The 22,349-nt window shown below is 44.4% G+C and overlaps 1 protein-coding gene across 5 annotated transcripts in view; it reads right to left on the reverse strand.

The window, feature by feature from the left end:
* LOC122562236 (serine/threonine-protein kinase LMTK1-like) overlaps nt 1-22,349 on the reverse strand; it is a 359,515-nt gene that overhangs the window by 31,700 nt on the left and 305,466 nt on the right. For all 5 annotated transcript variants that reach the window (XM_043714970.1, XM_043714969.1, XM_043714971.1 and 2 more), the window contains 3 exons: nt 12,087-12,174; nt 4,060-4,193; nt 432-516 (listed from right to left, as the gene is read on the reverse strand). In XM_043714970.1, coding sequence (XP_043570905.1) covers nt 432-516; nt 4,060-4,193; nt 12,087-12,174 — 307 coding nt within the window. The remainder of the gene's footprint in view (nt 1-431; nt 517-4,059; nt 4,194-12,086; nt 12,175-22,349) is intronic.

A 22,349-nucleotide genomic window follows, 5' to 3' on the forward strand; every position in this document is an offset into this window, starting at 1 on the left:
TTGGGTCTGGAGTTCGAATCCTGTCATGGCAGATGATTGAATTTGAATTCAGTAAAAACCTGGAATCAAGAATCTAATGATAACCATGAAATGATTGTTGGGGGAAGAAAAAACCCTGATTCATTAATTTTTTTTGGGAAGGAAAGTGATATCCTTACTAAGTCTGGCCTACATGTAACTCCAGATCCACAGCAATGCAGTTATCTCTTAACTGGCTGCTGGGCAATAAATGCTGGTCCAGACAGTGATAGCTGTATCCCGGGAATAAGGTTTTAAAAAGTAGGAAACAAGAGCCAAACATAATCTTACAACCTTCTGACATTTTCCAAATGGAAATATGCAATGTCATTTAGCAATTATTAAGCATGACCAAAGATTATATGGGACACAGTTCAAACGTATGACCAATTAGTCACTCCTTATGTCTTTACCTTGTATTTATTGTGGGAAAGTCCGTAGTCTCCTATTTTCACAGTCAGGTCTGCAGACAGTAAGCAGTTTCGCAGGGCCATGTCACTGAACAAAGCAGAACCACAATTAATACTGCATAATATCAGATAAAACAGCTACAGTTTCAAGGCTAGTCAATTATACCCAATTCTCCTCATCGCCTCTTCTGGAGTAGTGTGTCCAGTTCTGGTCACCCTGTTATAGGAAGGACATTATCAAGCTGGAGAGGTTTCAGAAATGATGTTCCAGGATGTTGCCAGGAATGGAGGATTTGAGATATAAGGAGAGGCTGGGAATCTTTTCACTGGAGAGGAGGTAGGTTGAGGGTTGACCTTGTAGAGGTTTATAAAATCATGAGGGGCATAGATAAGGTGACTAGCAAGTGCCTTTGCCCTAAGGTGGGGCTTTCAAAATGAGGGGGGCATATTTTTAAAGTGAGAGGAGAAAGATTTGAAAAAGACATGAGAGGAATTCTTTTTTTACACAGAGAGTGGTTTGTGTGTGAAATGAACTACCAGACCAAGTGGTGGACGTGAGTACAGTTACAACATTTAAAAGACATTTGGATAGGTACATGAGTAAAAAATGTATGGAGGGATATGGGCCAGGCGTGAACAGGTAGGACTAGTTTAGTTTTGGATTATGGTCAGCATGGACTGGTTGGACTGAAGGGTCTATTTCCTTGTGGTGTGGTTTATGACTCTCCAACCATGATTCCTGAAGGCCTTACCAAGATATGATTATATAGGTGACCATTTGTTACATGAAGGCATGAAATATTAGTTTATCCAACTCCCAACATGGCATCACTCCCATGTAGGCTGGCACTATTGCGGGTTAGGGGGCTATGTGAACAGGTCTGCCCCTGCACTCAGGGGGTGAAATTCCAGCAGGAAGTGGATGGATAGCAATCCAGAGCTAAAGCAATTGTGCCATGTATCTGGGGAGCCCAATATCAACCCTTAGTGGTTTCACTCTTGGCAGCAGAGGTCAGGTTGGCCAACCATTGAACTGGGATGTTTCCAACGACAAGAACTGACCAAAATAAACCTGCAGGAATATCGGGGAGTAATTTTATATTGTTTTTAATATTGAGTAAATAGATATGCTATCAAAGCTTTTTGTCTTGCACTCATCAGGACAGAACTAAATCTCAAATGGAACAATTTATACTGTATGTGAAGAGACCTGGTTGGTTGGCAAGTCTCCTCTGATTGGTAGAGTGTTTACGTACAAAGCATCGAACATAGTTAACTGCCAATCTTTTGTTTCAATTCAAATTCACCACAACATGTCTTCACCTATCAGAGTTCACTTGCCAACTAATCAGAATCTTTGTCTCATGCAGTATCAATTGTTACTTCCTTTAAGATTTGGCATTCTTGTGATTCTGTCCTGATGAATGCAAGGTGAAAATCTTTGACCACGTGTTCTGGTCTTTGCAGAAATGCACAAGTTCTGTACTACCAAGTGAATATTTGTTTGTAAACATTTCAAGCTGAGGCAGTTTTTCTTTTACTTGGAGAGTCCTGTTGATGGGAAAGCCTGCAAGTTGTTTGTAATGGGAAGCAAGATATGTCCTCATGTCACTTGGCTGTGCTCTAGCCTAGGTGGTGCGGAGCAGGGGAATATGACAGTAGTGGAAGTAAATGGCTTCCATGTAGTACATTGTGGGATGAGCATGAGCTACACAGACATTAGAACAGATAGTTATGGCACAGAAGAATGTTTTAAGTTTCTTGTCTGGCTTTTTAGCAGACAATCGCACTGCTCTATCCCCTCCCAATAAATTCCTGCTTCCATACTCCTGTAAAAGACGCCATTGTGTCAGAACAATCCATGATGAACAACCATTGCAAAGTCACTTTTGCTTCCTGCGTCATCCCTGAGCATCATTGACCAAACGTCAGACCAAAGGTGGAAAGAGGTCAGGACAGTCAGAAGCTGTTGATAGATTCACTCGCGGAGCTGGGCAGCTGGCTGTCCGACTGGCGAAGCTGGTTCGACCCAGTGTTGGCCGCGAGTGATCACCCTCCGCAACAAAATCACTGATGCTGGAGCCACGAGGTCCACTCTGTCAGCATCAGGATGTTGTTGCAGGGAATGACCAGCAGCGATGGTCTCCAGAGCATGAGGGGAGGGGATTGGGGGGCAGGGGAAGCTGTGGGGAGGCGGCAGGGAAGATGAAATAGGCTTCCGGCTCAAGCGGGTGTCACTGCCAGCTGTATTACTGTGACCAGAAGGCACAAAGTGGAAAAAGACAAGAATAGAGAACAAGCACCTTGTCAAAAAGGAGACAAAAGCAGTCATTAGGTTCCAACTAAAAGGAGAATAAGCCTTTGAAAATCATCATCAACTTTTATCCTAAATTCAATTAGCAAATCAGCATTAACTTCTCCTAACCCAGCTTATTGTACAGTGCAGGGATATCAGAGCAATAAAAGGAAAGTCATATAGATGCTGGGAATCTGAAACAAGCTCAGAGAATGCTGCGGGAACTCAACACGTCTGGCAGCAGAGAGAAACACAGTTACTATCATAAGTCTGGTCTGAAGATCTTCCTCTGAACTCCTGAAGAATGGTCATATCAGATCAGAAATGCTGACTTTGTTTCTCGCTCGGCAACTGCACCTGCTGAGTTTCTCCAGCATTTGTTGCCTTTATCATGATGTGAAGGTGCTGGTGTTGGACTAAGGTGGACAAAGTTAAAAATCACACAACACCAGGTTATAGTTCAACAGGTTTGTTTGGAAGCACTAGCCTTCGAAGCACTGCTCCTTCATCAGGTAATAAACCTGTCGGACTATGACCGAGTGTGTGTGATTTTTAACTACGTCTTTATCATATCAATTCCAGTGTGTCCATGGATCAGTCACTTCAACAGGATGATATTAGGCTGAGTCACTTATATCATGCTTGATTATTTCTTCATACATCTTGCTATCTTTTAAAGCCGTACTAAGGGTTTTCTTTGCTTGCATCCATCTAAGTTTTCAAAAGAAAGTTTTAAAATGTTGGCACCAGAAAAGGATGGATATTCAGTTTGTTAGTGAGATTTGACATTTTGAAATGACTCAAATCATTCGAATTTGCCCACCCATTCGCAATAATATTGTGCGTTCTGAGTTTCAGAAAGGCACTCAGTTTCCAGTGGAGATTTGAGGAAGCTCTGCGCTAGGCTCGGAGTGATCCCTATTGATGTTACAGCAATGAAACAGAAAATATCACCAGGAAATGTATCCACAGTAGCACAAAAAAACATCACTGCTATTCACTCTGATTCTCTGCTCCTGTTACAGTGACTAGGTAAACTGCTAGACTGAAATACCAGCTGCTTAATGCTGAAGAGGTTTTTAAAAATATTCTATCTACATAATATTTGCTCTCTGAACACATCCTAACTTACTCTCCTGGATGGTTAAAGTTCTATGCAGTGCTGAATTCTTGCTGGTTTCTATATAATTTCCCAAGCCTTAATCAAGAAATTAACTTAAAGAGCTAAATAATAAAGAGATGAATTCTCAAAGTGCCATTACAATTCAATTTAAATTTACACTTCAGAAGGATGGTGGATATTTTCAGTCTTACAGAGCACAGACAGTGGCTTACCTGTGTATGTAATTATGTTTGTGTAAATACTGTAGGCCTGATGTGATCTCACAAGCCATTCGCTGTAGAGTTGAAGGGTCAGGGGCCAATTCATCAGCTGCATTATGTGTCCTCAGATAACCCTTTAAGTCACCCTTGAAAACAGAGCAGTAAAAAGCAAATATTAATCTACACATTTAGTATAATCTGCTTTGCTGGATGTATTGTAGCAGTAGAAAATAAGCAGTGGATATCATAAATATGAACACATTGATGCCTCATGTTTCATCGGCAGCTTATGCAACAGTTAATAGCTATCCCGAAGCTTCACAGTTAATACTGAGATTGGGGGATAAGTGGTTTACAGTGGGGAGGCTGTGTGAACATCCTGCAAGATTTACAATCATCATATACTTCTCTTGCATCTTCCTTTAAACTTGAAAGGGTTCAGAAAACATGTACAAGAATGTTGCCAGGGTTGGAGGGTTTGAGCTATAGGGAGAGGCTGAATAGGTTGGGGCTGTTTTCCCTGGAACATCGTAGGCTGAGTGGTGACCTTATAGAGGTTTATAAAATCATGAGGGGAATGGATAGGGTAAATAGACAAAGTCTTTTCCCTGGGGTGGGGGAGTCAGAACTCGAGGTCATAGGTTTAGGGTGAAAGGGGAAAGATTTAAAAGGGATCTAAAGGGCAACTCTTTTTCATGTAGAAGGTGGCTTGTGTACGGAACGAGCTGCCAGAGGAAGTGTTGGAGGCTGGTACAATAACATTTGAAAGGCATCTGGATGGGTACATGAATATGGGTTGGCAAATGGGACTAGATTAGGTTAGGATAACTGGTCAGCATGGATGAGTTGGACCGAAGGGTCTATTTCCCATCTCTATGACTCTATGCTCCCAAGGTCCAGGCATACCAACCAGTCATCAGAAGACTCTAATTATACACGGTAACACAATGTGCCACTCTGCTTGGGCACCCCATAGGGTGTAGAGAAAAGAAAGGGAGGCAGGAAACTGTCAATACCCATGTGCCGCCTCCTAAGAATATTGGGAAATGCAAGCCGCAAGTAGAGACAGAGGCCTGATTCAATAACTCTTCCTACTGCCGTCTGGCAACTTCACTGCTCCAACATTCTCCAGTCAAAAGGAACCTGTGCCAATCAACATGAGGGTCACACTGGTCATGAGACCGGCATCCTGAAATGGATGAGGTTTGCATTTTTTCTAGTGCCTTTCACTTCCTCAGGATGTCCCCCAAATTTGCAGCCGACCTCCAGAGTGCTTATGGAGGACAGTCGCAGTTGCAATTACAGGAAATGCAGCAGTCAATCTGTAAGCTTTCACAAACAGCGAGGTGAGAATGACCAGATTAGCTGTGTTTGGTGATTTTGATTCAGGGATGGAATTTGGATGGAATGCTGAGGAGGGCATCTCAGCTCGCCTTTGAATTGATCACCATGGGAATCAACCCAAGAGGGCAAGATGCTCCTTCTGTTTAATGTCCCACCTGAAAGCTGGTACCTCCAGGCGTGCAACACTCCCTCAGTACTGCACTGCTGTGTCAGTCTGTGTTCGGTGTTTTCGACTCTAGAAAGCATTGAATGCGTAGCCCTCTGATTCAGAAGCACGAGCTAACCAATGAGTCACAAAAGAGGGACGTGAAAAGAAATGTGGGGAGAGTTTGGTTCGAAAAGGGAGTGAGAAACACTCCAATGAATCTCTTGCAATTATGCACACTGCAGAATGCATAATTTTTGCAGCAAAGTTATTACTTTCAATGACTGAAGAATGTCTTGTGACCGAATGTTTGGTCCAGAGGTGAGAATGTGGGGCTGGAAAAGCACAGTATCCAAGGACCAGGAGAATGGACATTTCGGGCAAAAGCCTTTCATCAGAAATGAGGCTGGGAGCCTCGGGGGTGGAGAGATAAATGGGAGTGGGGTGGGTTGGGGGGGGAAGGTAGCTGAGAGTGCAATCAATGGATGGAAATGGGGGGTAATGGGGATAGGTCAGAGGAGAGGCTGGAGCGGATAGGTGGGAAGGAGGATGGACAGATAGGATATGTCATGAGGGTGATGCTGAGCTATAAGGTTGGAACTGGGATAAAGTAGGGGGTGTGGAAATGAGGAAACTGGTGAAATCCACATTGATGCCCTGGGATTGGAAGGTCCCAAGGCGGAAGATGAGGCGTTCTTCCTCCAGGCATCGGGTGGTAAGGGAGTGGGGATGGAGGAGGCCCACGATGTGCATGTCCTCGGCAGTGGGAGGGGGAGTTGAAGTGTTTCGGCCATGGGGCGGTTGGGTTGATTGGTCCGGTTGTCCCGGAGATGTTCTCTGAAGCGCTCTGCGAGTAGGCATCCTGTCTCCCCAATATCCAGGAGACCGCATCGGGAGCAACAGATACAGTAAATGATGTGTGGAAGTGCAGGTAAAACTTTGATGGATGTGGAAGGCTCCTTTGGGGCCTTGGATGGAGGTGAGGGAGGAGGTGTGGGCACAGGGTTTGCAATTCCTGCGGTGGCAACGGAAGGTGCCAGTTCGGGAGGGTGGGCTGTTAGGGGGCGTGGCCCTGACGAGGAGGCACGGAGAGAACAGTCTTTACGGAAAGCGGATAGGGGTAGGGAGGGAAATATATCTCTGGTGGTGGAGTTTGTTTGTAGGTAGCAGAAAAGGCAGAGGATGATGCGATGTATATGGAGGTTGGTGGAGTGGAGGCCAGGGGTGGTTCTGTCCTTGTTGCAGTTGGAGGGGTGGGGTTTGAGGACAGAGGTGCGGGATGTGGACGAGGTGCGCTGGAGGGCGTCATCAGCCACGTGGGAGGGGAAATCGCAGTCTTTAAAGAAGGAGGCCATCTGGTGTGTTCTGTGGTGGAACTGGTCCTCCTGGGAGCAGATGCGGCAGAGGCAGAGGAATTGGGAATAAGGGATAGTATTTTTACAGGAGGGAGGGTGGAGGAGGTGTAATCCAGGTAGCTGTGGGAGTTGGTGAGTTTGTAGAAAATGTCAGTGTTGAGTCGGTCACCGTTGATGGAGATGGAGAGGTCCAGGAAGGGAAGGGAGGTGTCAGAGATAGTCCAGGTGAATTTAAGGTCCGGGCAGAATGTGTTGGTGCAGCTGATGAACTGTTCAACCTCCTCGCGGGAGCATGAGGTGGCATCGATGCAGTCATCAATGTAGTGGAGGAAGAGGTGGGGAGTGGTGCCAGTGTAACTACAGAAGATAGACTGCATGTCAGTGTTGCCTGGAGGGTGGCATTCTCAGTCAGACGGTTGTGGGTTCAAGTCCCAATTTAGGAGCCAAAACCTCGAATCTCGTGCTACGTGGTCAAGAGATGTTGATTGCTGTGGGAATCTTCAAGCTGAAGCACCTTTGGATGAATGTTGGAGTTTACATGGCACCATTTAGAGAAGAGGAGGGACGTTTCTAAGTTAATGTTTACCTTCTCAATTCACTGAAAAGAGAAGGAATCTGGTTCTTTGCCTCATTGCTGACGAAGGGAACTTGCTGTATATAACCAGCACCAGGGTTTCTTCACGTCACAATTCAATTACTTAACTGGCTATAAAACACCTTGGGATGCCAGTGCATTTTTTAAAGTTGATAAAATAAATACATTTTTAATCTTGCTGATATTTTGGGTATTCTTTGGTGCAGGTTAAGGGCTGTACATAAACTGAATATCTAAACTATAACAAAAAGCAATGAAAGTAAACTGCATGTAATATACCTAATGTAAGATTAATCTGAGCTACAATGGATAGAAATGACTGTAGCATGGGCAATTTAGCATCCCTTCAGCCAAGCAAGACTTCTAACATCCAACACCAAAAGTATAGCTTTAAATATAGGCTTATATCTTTAAAGCAATTCATATTTGAGTTCAGGAAAACTCAAAAAATTAATTACAATTACAGTTTTCACTCGCATTTTATAAATCAATTTTTGCATAATTTTATTTGGCCTTCAGTTCCTCTTTCTATTTAACTAAGAGTTTTTGGCACTTTCTGTCTTTGTGCTGAACACAACCAAAAAATATTATTTTATTTGGATCTGTAATGACAAGATCTAACCACCAGGAGGCACAGGACATCTAGCTTGACATCTTCATCCTAATGGTCATGGCATGTGCAATTTAAACCATCAGGGAATTGTTACAGTGCAAAAGGAGGCCATTCAGCCCATAGTGTCTGCACTGGCTTTCCAAAAGAGCAATATGACTCAGTGTCAAACTTCTGCCTTTCCCCCATAATCCCGATCATTGCTTCTACCCAAATAAGCATCCATTACCCTCTTGAGTGTCTCATTTGAACCTGCCTCCACCACACTTTCAGAGACAAAAAAAGCCCTGCAGATGCTGTAATCCAAAGTCGACAGGCAGGAGACTGGAAGAACACAGCAAGTCAGGCAGCATCAGGAGGTGGCGAAGTCGACATTTCTTCAGGACTGGGGGTGGGTATGGTGGGGGTGCTGCAGATAAAGGGGGTGGTAGGGACAGGGTGGTGAAGTGGGGATAGGTGAAGACAGGTAGAGGGCATGACCTGATTGGTCAATGGGAGAAATGAATCTGGTTGGTGACAGGGAGCAGTGGAAAGGAGGAGGCCAAGGATGGCCATCCATTGCCACAACGAACCACACTGCAAATTGGAGGAACAACACCTCATCTTCCACCTGGGCAGCCTACAGCCCGGAGGAGTCAACATTGAGTTCTCCAATTTCAAATAACCTCCCTTCCTGACTCCCTTCCCAGCCCCTCCCCCTCCCTTCCACTGCTCCCTGCCACCAACCAGATTCAACCCTCCCATTGACCAACCAGGTCGTACCCGGTGCCTATTTTCACCTATCCCCACCTCACCACCCTGCCCCCCCTGCCACCTCCATTATCTGCAGCTTGTCCTACCCACCCACCAGTCCTGAAGAAGGGTTACACCCGAAACGTTGACTTTTGCACCTCCTGGCTTGCTGCGTTTTCCCAGCCTCCTGCTTGTCCACCACATGTTCAGGCATTGTATCCCAGGCCCTAACCACTCACTGACACAGTCAGTGTCACTGAGACCAAATGTGTCGGTTTTCCTGTCACCATTTGGTCAGGAATGGACAACAGTGAAATTCCACAGGTTCTGCTGTACAACATTTAGTTGAGCCAAAGGGAGGGAGAGAAGGATACTCAGTGTAATCAAGGCCTGATTGAACTATTTTGATTCAGCAAGCTGTCAGGCTATCAAACAAATTTACTGGAGGCAGTCAACCTGTTCAATAGGCCAGAAATTTAGCATGTAAGGACTGAGGAACGGTCAACCTGGCAAACCCAATAGGTTGTAACAATTCACACTGGTTAGTTTCTCGCCAATACTTAATCACAAGCTAAATAAGTACTGAAGCAGTCGACCTGTATAGAAGCTGTTCCTTTGGTGCAGATTAAAAGAACAAATTGCAAATGCTGGAATTGCAAAGCATGTTGCTCAGTATCTGTAAGAAGAAAAGACACATCAGTGTTCACAATGGGAGATTCGATCAGGACTGATCTGATCAGAGGTCCCACTCCGAAACATGAACCTCTGACTCTGTTGTGCTTTCCCACCAAATTCAGCTTTTATTCTCCTCTGGGGGATCAATGGGAAAATGCTCCGTGCATTCCAAATGTCCCGGTATTTGTTTTAAAAACCTTAGCTTAAAAATCCAATTGTCAGAATGCAAGCTCATGTGGCACAGCAAACGATGATGCTAGATATTTCTTTTATTGGGAGTTCAATTCAGTGTCATAATTAAATGGAAATGGGAAAAATTCAACATATTAGCGAAGCTTCTTTCTTCAGAAACCTAAAGTGTGCTTACTCCACTGGAGATTACTAAAAGCAGAAAATAAAACCTGTAGAACCTTAAAATATAAGCACAGAGCAAGGCTAGCAGCATTTCCTCAGTCCAGATTATTGTAATGGCAATGATTATTCATCAGGCCAATATGTTCGGATTGTGCAGGTCAGAATGCAGTGCAATGAAGGTGTCCCTTGACAAACAAATGCTGACTCGTTTAGCAGAGTAAGGAAGCTTTAAACAGAAGATATTAACATTTTTGCCTATCCTCTCTGAACCTCAAAAGTGCTCTCTGGAAACACTGTTGAACTGCAATGATAGCTGCTTGCTGTACAGTCCTCAGGCTCTGCCTGATCTCTCGACTTAAAGCAATGCTGTACTTTCGCCAACAGTTCCCCCAAGAACATAACTATTACAGGCCACCTTCGCTCACTGAGGCTTATTGAAAGTGAGGTGCTGGGAGAAGCTGTAGCAAGTCTTACACTGTACTATTCTCAGGTCACAGCACTGTAAGGTATGAAGAGTAGCTTCTTGTTCTCCCAGTGAAATCAGCATCTCCTTCTTTTTCTACGCAATACCATCTTACACCATGGCACACTATGGGTAAGGGCAGTAAGAGTGAAAAGGAAACAGAAAGGTTATCTCACCTTTAAAGTGATCTTCGTCTCCTGAAAGCAGGTGGTGAAAAGGAATAAATCTCCCTGCTAACTGCACACTTTCATAGAATCCCTACAATGTAGAAACAGTCCAAATGGTGCAACAAGTCCACACCGACCCTCCGAAGAGTCTCCCATCCAAACCCATTCCCTTACATTTACCCCTGACTAATGCACATCCTACACATCCCTGAACACTACGGGCAATTTAGCATGGCCAATTCACCTAACCTGCACATCTTTGGATTGTGGGAGGAAACTGGAGCACCCGGAGGAAACTCACACAGATATGGGGAGAATGTGCAAACTCCAAACAGGCAGGCTGCCTGAGGCTGGATTCAAAACTAGGTCCCTGGCGCTGTGAGGCAGCAGTGCAAACCACTGAGCCACCATGTCACCCATCAATTTCCTTGTTTCCTTTAGCCAAAAGTAAGACCAATGCTTCTCCACGGAGTTTCTTGCTGGCTTTAAGCCTTTTGGGACGTTTTGAAGGATCCCTGTAGATATCCATTTCCAATAGTGGAAATGGATGGGGAGACTGATAGGCAGCAGGATATAGGGAGCCCCCTAGGAACAACAGGAATACCATCCTTTTGGAAAATGTTGACAGCCCAGTTGCTGAGCTGGCTTCCATCTCTATGGTCTACAACACCAGTCATTCTGAAGACACCAAGGCTTGGAGACCAATCACTGTTCTGCTTAGTCAACAGATTTGTGCTGGAGATTGGCACAGTATTAGAAGTAATGTTTCCATTAAATGGAACCCAAGTCTAATTCCATGTTGGAGCAATGGGTCAGACAGGTAACCATGCAAGGTCTCATTACCAATCTGAAAATCTTTCTAACAGTGAATGAACTGACAATTGGCTGCTGATTGCCTCCTTATTTAAGCTAGATGGAGCCCAGGAAAAACTGGACATTATGACAGCGTTTCCTCTCTTGAGCGCAAATTGATTTTTGCCATTGACCTTTGATCTTATACACCATGATAGAGGAACACTAACAAAGCCAAATGAGAATGGTTATCAGCCCAGAGGAGCGCCTGCGATCCAGAAGTTGTTAGAATAACTACTGGTGTGTTAGATAAATGACTGGAGGAAAGTAGGACTTTTTAATAGCTGCAATACATGCTGACATCTTATGTCCGGGACACTTTCCAATTGTCACAATTTCTATTCACAGTTTGATCACATGATGCAGCATTATGAAATCAGCTGAAGTGGGATGCCTTCAGGGAAAAGGTCCTCTGAGGTTGTGGCTGAAATTTGGAGAGATTTGGTGGGTGATAGTGACTCTTGTTTCTGTTGTTTAACAAACCCTCTTGTGTTCCTGACTGTCAATAAGCAATGGTTTGGGAGGTCTACGTGTGGATTCTAAAACAGTTGGAGAAGGAAGCCATAGTAACGGTCCACCTCCATGTGGCTCATGTCAAACAGCCAGTGCATGTGGTGATGCTGAGAGATCAGTCATCCACTGCTGCCAAACCCCTCATAAGCTCTCAAGTTGCATGATGGAGTAGGATGATGAGGTTAGGGTGAAGTCTTCCCTGCTATCGAATGACCAGAACATGTCTGTACTCACCAGCTGACAGAACTCCATGACAAGGAGATAAGGTGTCACCTCTGTAAACTGAGCTAGGCACTGAAGCAGATTGGGATGCTGGAGGCTTCTGCGAAAAGAAAATATGGCTGTGAAACGTCAGCGAATCGATTAGTCCAGTGCTAAGTCAGTGGTTAACGCTTTGGACACTAAGTCTTCCATGGCTTTCAGACACTGCATTCCCACTGATTTGTTTGAGTTGCCCAATACTGTGATTGTAATAAAGAATCGGAAAATGAAGATTAATGCTATAACCACTCTAATGATCAACCTGTTAAAGGAACATGCCTGAAATTCAACAAAAGGTTTTGGGTGAACAAGTGATGGATAATGAAGCACGATAGAAAACATTGGAAGAAACAGCATGATTTTTCTCCACAGTCTCTTTGTGTCCTCCCTCTGTTGTATTTCTTAGCTACATACTTAAAGAAAGATGCACCTGAATGGCATAAAATGGAGCTGCTTACATCCGTCTGGGGGACACCAGAAAACTGAGGAAATATTAAAGTACAAATACTGCTGATGAGGCATATCTGAATCAAAAATGCTGGACATACTTTGCCAGTCCTTCAGCATCTGTGGAGAGAATCACAGTTATTGTTTCGGTTGCACACCCTTTGCTAGAAAGATCCAATTCTGAAACATTGGCCTCGCCTTTTATCCTCAAAGCAGGATGTGGAACTTGGGAAAATCCCTAGTTCAGTTCACTCAACCTGAGAGGGAATGTGAGGAGAAGACAGAGGCAGTCAGGCTGGTCGGCCTGGAAAATGGTCAGAGGCAGCCAAAAGGTTCGTTTGGTGCTTTGGAACATTATCCCAATTACAATGGAAAGGAAATGTCCCCCAGTCCTAATCTCGCACACTATCACAGCCACCCAGAGGCTTCCTGTGTCCCATCCAAACCATCATATTCTCCTTCATCCATCTCCTTGACACCTCTAGGTTCACTAGATTCATTCCAGCAATGGAAGGCTTGTCTGATGAGGAGACTGAGCAGAGTAGTTTGAGAGGTGAGAGGAATGAGAGGAGATCCAATTGAGATACATAAGATATTTAGAGGAGGTGACAAAATAGACATTGAACAGAATTGAAGGGCAATCTGGAATGAGGGGCTATGGTTTTAGGCTGAGGGTTGGCAGATTTAACACAGAGATGAGGAGGAATTACTTCTCCTAAAGGCTCATGAATTTGCAGAATTCAGTTCCCCAGAGTGCAGTAAATGTTGGGACTTGGAGTATATTCAAGGAGGAGATAGAGAGGTTTTCAATTAGTAACGGGTTGGCATGAGGACTGGGCGGGAAAGTGGAGTTGAGGCTGTAGTGAGATCAACCATGATTACATCAAATGGTACAGCAGGCCCGAGGGACTGAATAATCAGCTCCTGCTCCTAGCTCTGAGGGTCTTGTTCAGGCCCTACATAGGCCTATGCTCCCCAACCATCCGCCATAGTCCCTCCATGTCAGACTACAGAACTTCCATTGCAACACAACTTGAAGCAATGATTTCATTACAGTGTGGAGACAGGCCCTTCGGCCCAACAAGTCCACACCGACCCGCCGAAGCGTAACCCACCCATACCCCTACATTTACCCCTTACCTAACACTACGGGCAATTTAGCATGGCCAATTCACCTGACCCGCACATCTTTGGACTGTGGGAGGAAACTGGAGCACCCGGGGGAAACCCACGCAGACACGGGGAGAACGTGCAAACTCCACACAGTCAGTCGCCTGAGGCGGCAACTGAACTCGGTTTTAAGGGGCTGTGAGGCAGCAGTGCTAACTCTATGCTAACAATAGAATGTGTTAAGAAAGCTTCAAAAACATTAACTAAATACTTCTACTTCTTTTAAAAAAATGTCTTTTCACTAAAAACCAATTGCCAATCATCCAGATTCCTTTCCAATTCAATGGAGCAACTGCCAGCACTTGAAACCCCTTAGCCTTGTGTAAATAAAATTGTAAAACTGACAGCAGAGATCAGAGCTTGAGCTGTCAATCAAACAGGGGCTCAGGTCTTCCAACACAGTAATGAATGTCTGGGCTCTCAGCCAAGAATGCATGATGAGACATCATACTCATCAGACACATGGCCTCCTCTGGTCCATTTCCATTGCCACAATGGGTAATCAGAAACTGGATTGTGTTACAATGGCTTAAACATAAAATAAGAATCCAGCAATTCTCCAGTAATACCTGAAACACTTAAAACTTTGTGAAGAAAATGGACAAAGATCCAGATAGATGCTTTTCAAAATTAGTAGCAATTACCTGATGAATTAATCAGCCTCCTATCTTATGCACATCTCACTATCATTTATAAAATATGAAAGCCAGGAATACTTCGTGGATATCAGAAACTTAACTATCTCTTAAATAATCTTGTTTGACAGTTCCTTCCCTATATTCCTTTCCACAATAAAATCAATCCTACTTACTTCAGTGACTTTATCTTGAACCCACATTTTCCACTTCTGCAATTAAATGCCAAGGGCAGAAACATAGCTGTTTTCCACTCACATGCACACTCAATCTGTCTTTCCTACGTGCACACACATATAAGCTTACAGGGTGAACTTGTTTTTACAATTAATTCTGAAATTATATATTGAAAAAGACCCAGATTGTTTAAGTCTCTTACACTCCGGGTCTTACACTCAAACAATTCCGGTCTTCTTCAATATACAATTTCAGTTACACCACACTGTAACCTTTTGCTATAAGTTCTATGTCTTATAATCTTATTCTCCACAATCACCTGATGAAGGAGCAGTGCTCCAAATAAACCTGTTGACTATAACCTGGTGTTATGTGATTTTTAACTTTATACAACATCACTGTCTCCAAATCATCATAGTTTAACTACTTTTGTATATTAGCTACTCTTTCCAAAGCAGTTTGAAATTTGCTAAACTCTTCGTATAAAACATTTTTGGGACATTCTATGTAAATGCAACCTTTTTCTTTTCCAGCATTCACCAATGTCTTTGACATGCACTGCTCCGTAGAGCTCAAGTTGAGAGGGATATTGACTGATACAGTTCGGCGCTGACTAGTAACAGGTCACCCCCGCCTTTGAGCAGTGCATTAAGAATGCTAATATAAAAACATCTATGACCCAAAGCAGTAAGTTAGATGGACAGTTCTAAATTCGGTCTTAGTTCTACATAGCAATATTTCCAAAGCATTTCTTTCAAAAATACCCACTGTTTTAACCTGGAATTTAATACAGTTAGGTTATTCTCTCTGAAAAAGGGTCTGCATCTTAAATAGTAATCATTTACCAATTGTCTTTAAAAGTGACAGCACTAAACATGTAAAAACAATGCTATGCCATGGGGCTAATCGAGCATCAAGAGCAGTCAATATGATGCAGATGTCATTTCAGCAATTTGTTTTGTATTCTTTGAGAAAGCAAATCTTTTGGTGTCATCTATTTTACTCTTTACAGCTTAGTACTTTATTTCTTGGAAACTCTATTCTTTTAAACATTCTTGATTTTTTACCTGGCTCCTAACACCCCTTTCTCTCTCACTTATTCTCCCCCTCTCTCTCCCTCCGGCTCTCCCCTGTGCCTTTCCATTTTGGTCAATCTTACAAAGTGACTTTCTCTGTCCTCAGCAGTTCAGGTCTGATTGTTGACCTTCAAGAGTGACCTTAACTTCTTTCCTCTTCACAGATCCAGAGAGATTTGGCAGGATATTTACAGCATTTTCCACTTGTTTTGCACGTTCACCCATCTATAAACCGGATCATTTGAACATTTCTCTGTTACTTGTTCCTTTATATCGTTCACTTCTATTGAATATGTATTATTGCTGCTGGTGTGTTTGATTCTCTCAACTGTTTATCGTGTTTTTGTCCCTTTCCTCTCACAACGCTGCTCTGTTCACTCTGCTGCCCACTTCTTCATTAATCCTGAGGATATACCTTTTGAATTCATCAGCTCCTCTAGTTCAAAAGCAGCAGATCACATTCTCCTGACTGTGAGTCACAGGCAGCTCCAACCAACTGCAATGTGAAACAATCCTGACGTGTCCATGGTAGTGAAGATGGTGCCATGTGACGTCACATGTGCAGATTGTGGAGCTGCTTTAATTGGACAGTCGCCTGAGCTGCTGTGTAATGCACCCTGAATCATACAGTACACAAGAAGGCCATTCAGTCCACTGCATCCGTGCTAGCTTTTTTCTTAGAGCAATCCAATGAGCTTGCTTTCTAAGACTTTACCCATTACCCACTCAAGATGATTATAAAGAACTCTTTCCTTCATGTACTTATCCAATTATCTTCTGAATGTTACGATTTAATCTGCTTCTGTCATTCTTCCAGCCAGTGGATTCCAAACCATCACAAATCACAGCGTGAAAATGTTTCCTCTTTCCTCATGTGTTCCCTCAGATTTCTGTCCATCACTTCCAGTCTGTCCTCTACTCACTCTCCTTCCAGCCATTGGGAACACTTTCTGTCTCTTCATCAAAACATCTTTGTGATAAAGAACGTTTCTAACCAATTCCCCCGCTCCTCCCTTAACCTTCTCTGCTTCAGGGAGAATAACTCCAGGTTTGCAGTTTCTCTTAACCATGAAGTCACTCATCCTCAGTCCCATTCTCATGTAAATATTTATTCCACACTCTCTGATGCCCTGACTTCATTCCCAAAATATGGCGCCCTGGACTGAATACTCCAACTGAATCCCAATCGGCAATTTATATCGGTTCAACATGTTCATCTCCTTTCTGTCTGTTCAGACACAGTATGTAGGCATCACTGTCTGGGCCAACATGTATTGCCCATCACTAATTGCTCTGGAGAAGATGGTGGTGAGTTGGTTCCTGAACAACAACAGTCCTTGGGGATGTCAGTATTCCCACAATGTCATTATGAAAGGAATTCCAGGATTTTGTCCCAGCAACACTGAAGGAACAGCCAAGTCAGCTTGTGGTGGGGCTTGAAGGGGAGCTTGTAGGTGGTGTTCCCGTGTATTTCCTCACCCCGCCCTTCTCAGAGGTACAAGTCACGGATGTGGAAGGTGCCGTTGAAGGAGTCGCGGGAGCTGAATACTTGCAGCGTTTTCCATTTTTTGTTCACATTCACCCTGTTTCTAAACTGGGCCAATTTAACATTGCTCTGCTATGTTCCTTTTATTTTTGTTTGCCTCTCTTTAGCGTTTATTATTGCTGCTGTTATGTTTGATTTTTGTTTTCCATCTAGGTGGCAGAAGTCACAGATTTGGAAGGTGCTGTTGATGGAACCTGAGTGAACTGCTGCAGTTCATCCTATAGACGGGACACACTGCGGCTACTATGGCCTTATGGTGAAGGGAATTTATGTTGTAGGTGAAGGAATTGACGTTGTAGGTGAAGGATATGGTATCAATTGAGTGAGCTGCTTTGTCCTGGATGGTGTCAACTTTCAGGAGTGTTGTTGGAGCTGCACCTATCCAGGCAAGTGGGGAGTACTCCATTACAGTCCTGACTTGTGCCTTATAGATCACCTTTGTGGAGTCAGGAAGTGAGTTACTGCAGAATTCAGAGCAGATCATCATAGTTTAACTACTTTTGTATATTCCACAATGTATATAAACTAGTCCACTTCAGTTTCTGAGTAATTGTAATCTCCAGACTGTGACAACAGTGGGGGGGTGGAAGCGGGGGGTGGAAGCGGGGGGGTGGAACTCAGTAACACCATTGAATGTCAAGGGGTGATGGTTAGATTGTCTCTTATTGGAAATGGTCACAGCCTGGCATTTGTGTGACATGGATGTTATTTGTCACTTGTCAGCCTAAGCCTGGATATTTTCCAGATCTTGTTGCATTTGGATATGGACTGCTTCAGTATCTGAGGAGTGGCTGAGCATTGTGGACTCATTGGCGAACATACCCCTTTCTGCCCTTCTGATGGAGGGTAGGTCTTTGATGAAGCAACTGAAGATGGTTAGACCATGGATACTACCCTGAGATAGTGGAATCGTAACAATGTCACTGCAATTGTAATGCAGAGACCTGCAGTAATGCTCTGACCAGGAATTCAAACCCCACTTCAACTACCGGTGGAATTTAACACAACTGGACAACCAATAAAATCTGAAACTGAAAGCCAGACTCAGTTATGGTGACCACAAAGTTATTGCTGATTGGTGTAGAAGCCCATCTGGTTCACTGCTGCCCTTTGCAGGGGGAGGTCTACCCTCCCTGCCCTGCCCAGGATTACATATAAGACTCTGGTGCGGCCGCATCTGGAATATTGTGTGCAGTTTTGGTCGCCATACGAAAGGAAGGATGTGGAGGCACTGGAACAGGTGCAGAGGAGGTTTACCAGGATGTTGCCTGGTATGGTAGGAAGATCGTATGAGGAAAGGCTGAGGCACTTGAGGCTGTTTTCATTAGAGAAAAGAAGGTTTAGGAGTGACTTGATAGAGGTGTACAAGATGATTAGGGGTTTAGATAGGGTTGACCATGAGAACCTTTTTCCACATATGGAGTCAGCTATTACGAGAGGCATAGCTTTAAATTAAGGGGTGATAGGTATAGGACAGATGTTAGGGGTAGATTCTTTACTCAGCGAGTCGTGCGTTCATGGAATGCCTTGCCAGTAGCAGTGGTGGACTCTCCCTCTTTATGGGCATTTAAACGGGCATTAGATAGGCATATGGAGGATAATGGGCTAGTGTGTTAGGTGGGCTTGGATCGGTGCAACATCGAGGGCCAAAGGGTCTGTACTGCACTGTATTTTTCTATTACTCTATTACTCTATTACATGTGACTCCAGATCCACAGCAATGTGGTGACCTGCCTTTGGGAATAAACCTGAAAGCCACACATTACAAAGACAGGTCCAGAGGAGGTAGGGAGGGCAGATATCCCCATGGAAAAGGCATCGGTGAACCAGAAAGGCTTTGACACCAATCAATAATAGCTTCATGCTCACCATTACTGAACCACGAACCACAGTTAGATGTGGCAGGACTGCAGAGCTCGGACCTTACCCATTGGTTGGGAATTGCTTAGCCCTGTATGCTGCTTCTGTTGTCTGACTTGCAAATAGTCCTGTGTTGTAACTTCATCGGGCTGACATCCGGCTGTGCTTGGTGCTGCTCCGGCCATACCCTCCTGTACTCTCCATTGAACCAGGGTTGATCCTCTGGCCTGATGGTAATGGGTGAGTGGGGGATATACCAGGCCATGAGGTTACAGATTCTGCTGCTGCCGATAGTGCACAGTGCCTTGTGGATGCCGAGTTTTGAGTTGCTAGATCTGTCCTATTTTGCATGGAGATAGTCTCACATGACATGCGGAGGGTATTCCCAATGGAAGGTGGCAAGGAACAAGAGGGCAGCCCTTCTGGCTGCCCAGTATACTCAGGCATGATGTCCTACTCTGGGGTGAACTAAACCACTTCTGCAGCTGAATTAATATTGACCATATCCTCTGGCCTCACACATCCAAAATGGGTTGACACAACCCCATTTGGTGGTGCAGTGGGTGTTATCTGGGGTGTGCCTGAGTTTTATGTGTAGGGAGATAGGGAGAAGCTATGATGCTGTTCTGTCAATCAGTTAAACCATGCTCTTCTCGTAAGCTGATCAGATAGAGCTGGCTCCCAGGTTCAGTAATTTCGTTCCATGCTGAACTGGCTCATGCAACCCTATGGTTACAATTGACCTGAAGACCCCAGGATTAAGGAGCAAGATAAGAGTTGGCCATTCCTGATACTGATTGCTGCTGAGTCTCTGATTGCCCCGGGAGTGACAATAAGCAAGGACAGGGCTAGCCTCTCCCAGCAATAAATCCAACGTCAATGCTCCATCTCCACTCAGCTCATTGAGCCTATCCCACCATTCACTTAAATCATGGCTGATCTTTAAATTTATCCGTCTGCCTTGATTCCCTATCCTTTAACAACCTTCTCCATCAAAACTCTGTCGATAGTTGTGTTATTTTCCATCGATCCTCAGCCTCACTTGCCACCTTGTGGGAAGATGATCCCAGATTTCCCCATGAATAGCTGAAAGCTTCCTGCCATTCCCTCTCTAACAAAGTGGATTTGCTTCTTTGTTGTGGACTCTCTCACCAGAAGGCATCGCTGGTCTCTATTTACCCACTGACCTTTCAACATCTCCATCAGACCATTCCTCCAACAGCTCCTTTACAGTCCTGACTCTCAAGTTTACAAAATCATGAGGGGCACGGATAGGATAAATAGACAAAGTCTTTTCCCTGGGGTTGGGGGAGTCCAGAACTAGAGGGCACAGGTTTAGGGTGAGAGGAGAAAGATATAAAAGGGACCTAAGGGGCAACTTTTTCACTCAGAGGGTGGTGCGTGTATGGAATGAGTTGCTAGAGGATGTGGTGGAGGATGATACAATTGCAATTTGTAAAAAGCATTTGGATGGGTATATGAATAGGAAGGGTTTGGAGGGATATGGGCCAGGTGCTGGCAGGTGGGACTAGATTGGGTTGGGCTATCTGGTCGGCATGGAAGGGTTGGACCGAAGGGTCTGTTTCCATGCTGTACATCTCTATGACTCTATGAAGAACGACAGATTGTCCCATGTTTCAGTGGATCCTCACCACGTGAGGGAACCAGGAAGGGGACAAGAGGAGAAAGTAACAGCTGACACAGGAGCCACTGGGGAAGCACCACCCGGTGATGACACAGCCTGGAAACTGTGCTCTTTCCAAAGCAGCTTCCCCTCTCTCTCTCTCTCAAAACAGGAAAGACAAACTGAAGTATTTTACAGCTAAGGTGGTTGTTTGAAATATTTGGGAAAGCATTATTGGACCAATCAGGCCATGATTACTCTATGATCAATGCATTTAGTTAGAGACCACCACAAAAGAGGATAAAGCAAATTACTGATGAAGAAGTGAGTAGGAGCTGGGACAACAGTCAGGTATTGAGTTGAGTTGTCGGGGCTGGGAAGATTCCAGCTTCTATCTGAGCCTGTGCCGAGTGTAGCTAGGATACATCCAGGCCTGATCTGGGGATAATACAATCAGATCTGGTGCCCTGAGGAATGGAATATCTCAACTCCGAATCACACCAACAATGACTGCTGAAAAAAAAATGGATATAAGCTTCGGGGCAGGACTGGATGAAGAGTGGACTGAATTACACACGATGCACAGGACAGCCAAAGAGCCAGGCAATAGCCCTCTAATGCTAACAGTTTATATAAATGGCTCCTTTTCATACAAACACTCAGATTAAACTTGATCGATTGACTGATTTATTGTTGTCACATGTACCTAGATACAGTGAAAAGTGTTGTTTCGTGCTGCATAAGGCAAATTGCATTCTCAGCTACCTTCCCTCCCATTCCTACTCCTCTCCCATTTGTCTCTCAGTTGCACCCCCCCCCCACCCTCGGCCTACAAGCCTCATTCCTGATGAAGGGCTTATGTCGATTCTCCTACTCCACAGATGTTGCCTGACCGGCTGTGCTTTTCCAGCGCCACACTCTTAACCATACAAAGTGCATCAGGGTAGCAGAACAGAGTGCAGAATTCAGTCTTACAGAGACGATGCAGACAGAAAGGTCAAAATTAACATTTGAGAGGTCTGTTTAAAAGGCTGACAACAGTGGGGAAGAAGCTGTTCTTGAATCCAATCGTACATGTATTCAAACCTTGATACTGAGCAGGAGTAAGCCTTTGAGCCCCTTGCACCTGCTCCAGTATTCAATAAAATTACAGCTGGTCTTATATTGACCTCCAAATGTGCACTTCTATGTACCCCATGATATTCTTACATCCCCTTGCTTAACAAGAATGTATCTACTTAAAAACTTCCTCGACTTTTCTTTTGCCACCTTTGCAGGAAGAGTTTCAAAGTCTCATGCCCCTCTGGGAGAAAACACTTTTGCCTAATCTCTGTTTTAAATGGGTGACCCTGATTTTTAAATAGCGACAGCATCCCCCTCCCCACCAAACTCCCTCCCCCACCCGTAATTCTAGATTATCCCACAAGAGGAAATGTCCTCTCCATATCCACCCAGTCAAGAGCCCTCGGAATAGCTGGTATTTCGATCAAATGCATCCCCTATACTTGGAGAAACAGGTGTGGCCTGTGGAGTGGTTTTCTCTTTTCCCCTGCCCCCACCTTATCCCAGATCCAACCCTCTAACTCAGCACTGCCCTCCTGACCTGTCCTAATTGTCCATCTCCCTTCCCACCTCTCCACTCCACCCTCCTCTCCAACCTATCACCATCACCCCCACCTGCATCTGCCCATTGCATTCCCA

Source organism: Chiloscyllium plagiosum, chromosome 24 (genome assembly GCF_004010195.1).
Source record: "Chiloscyllium plagiosum isolate BGI_BamShark_2017 chromosome 24, ASM401019v2, whole genome shotgun sequence".
NCBI classification, from domain to species: domain Eukaryota; kingdom Metazoa; phylum Chordata; class Chondrichthyes; order Orectolobiformes; family Hemiscylliidae; genus Chiloscyllium; species Chiloscyllium plagiosum.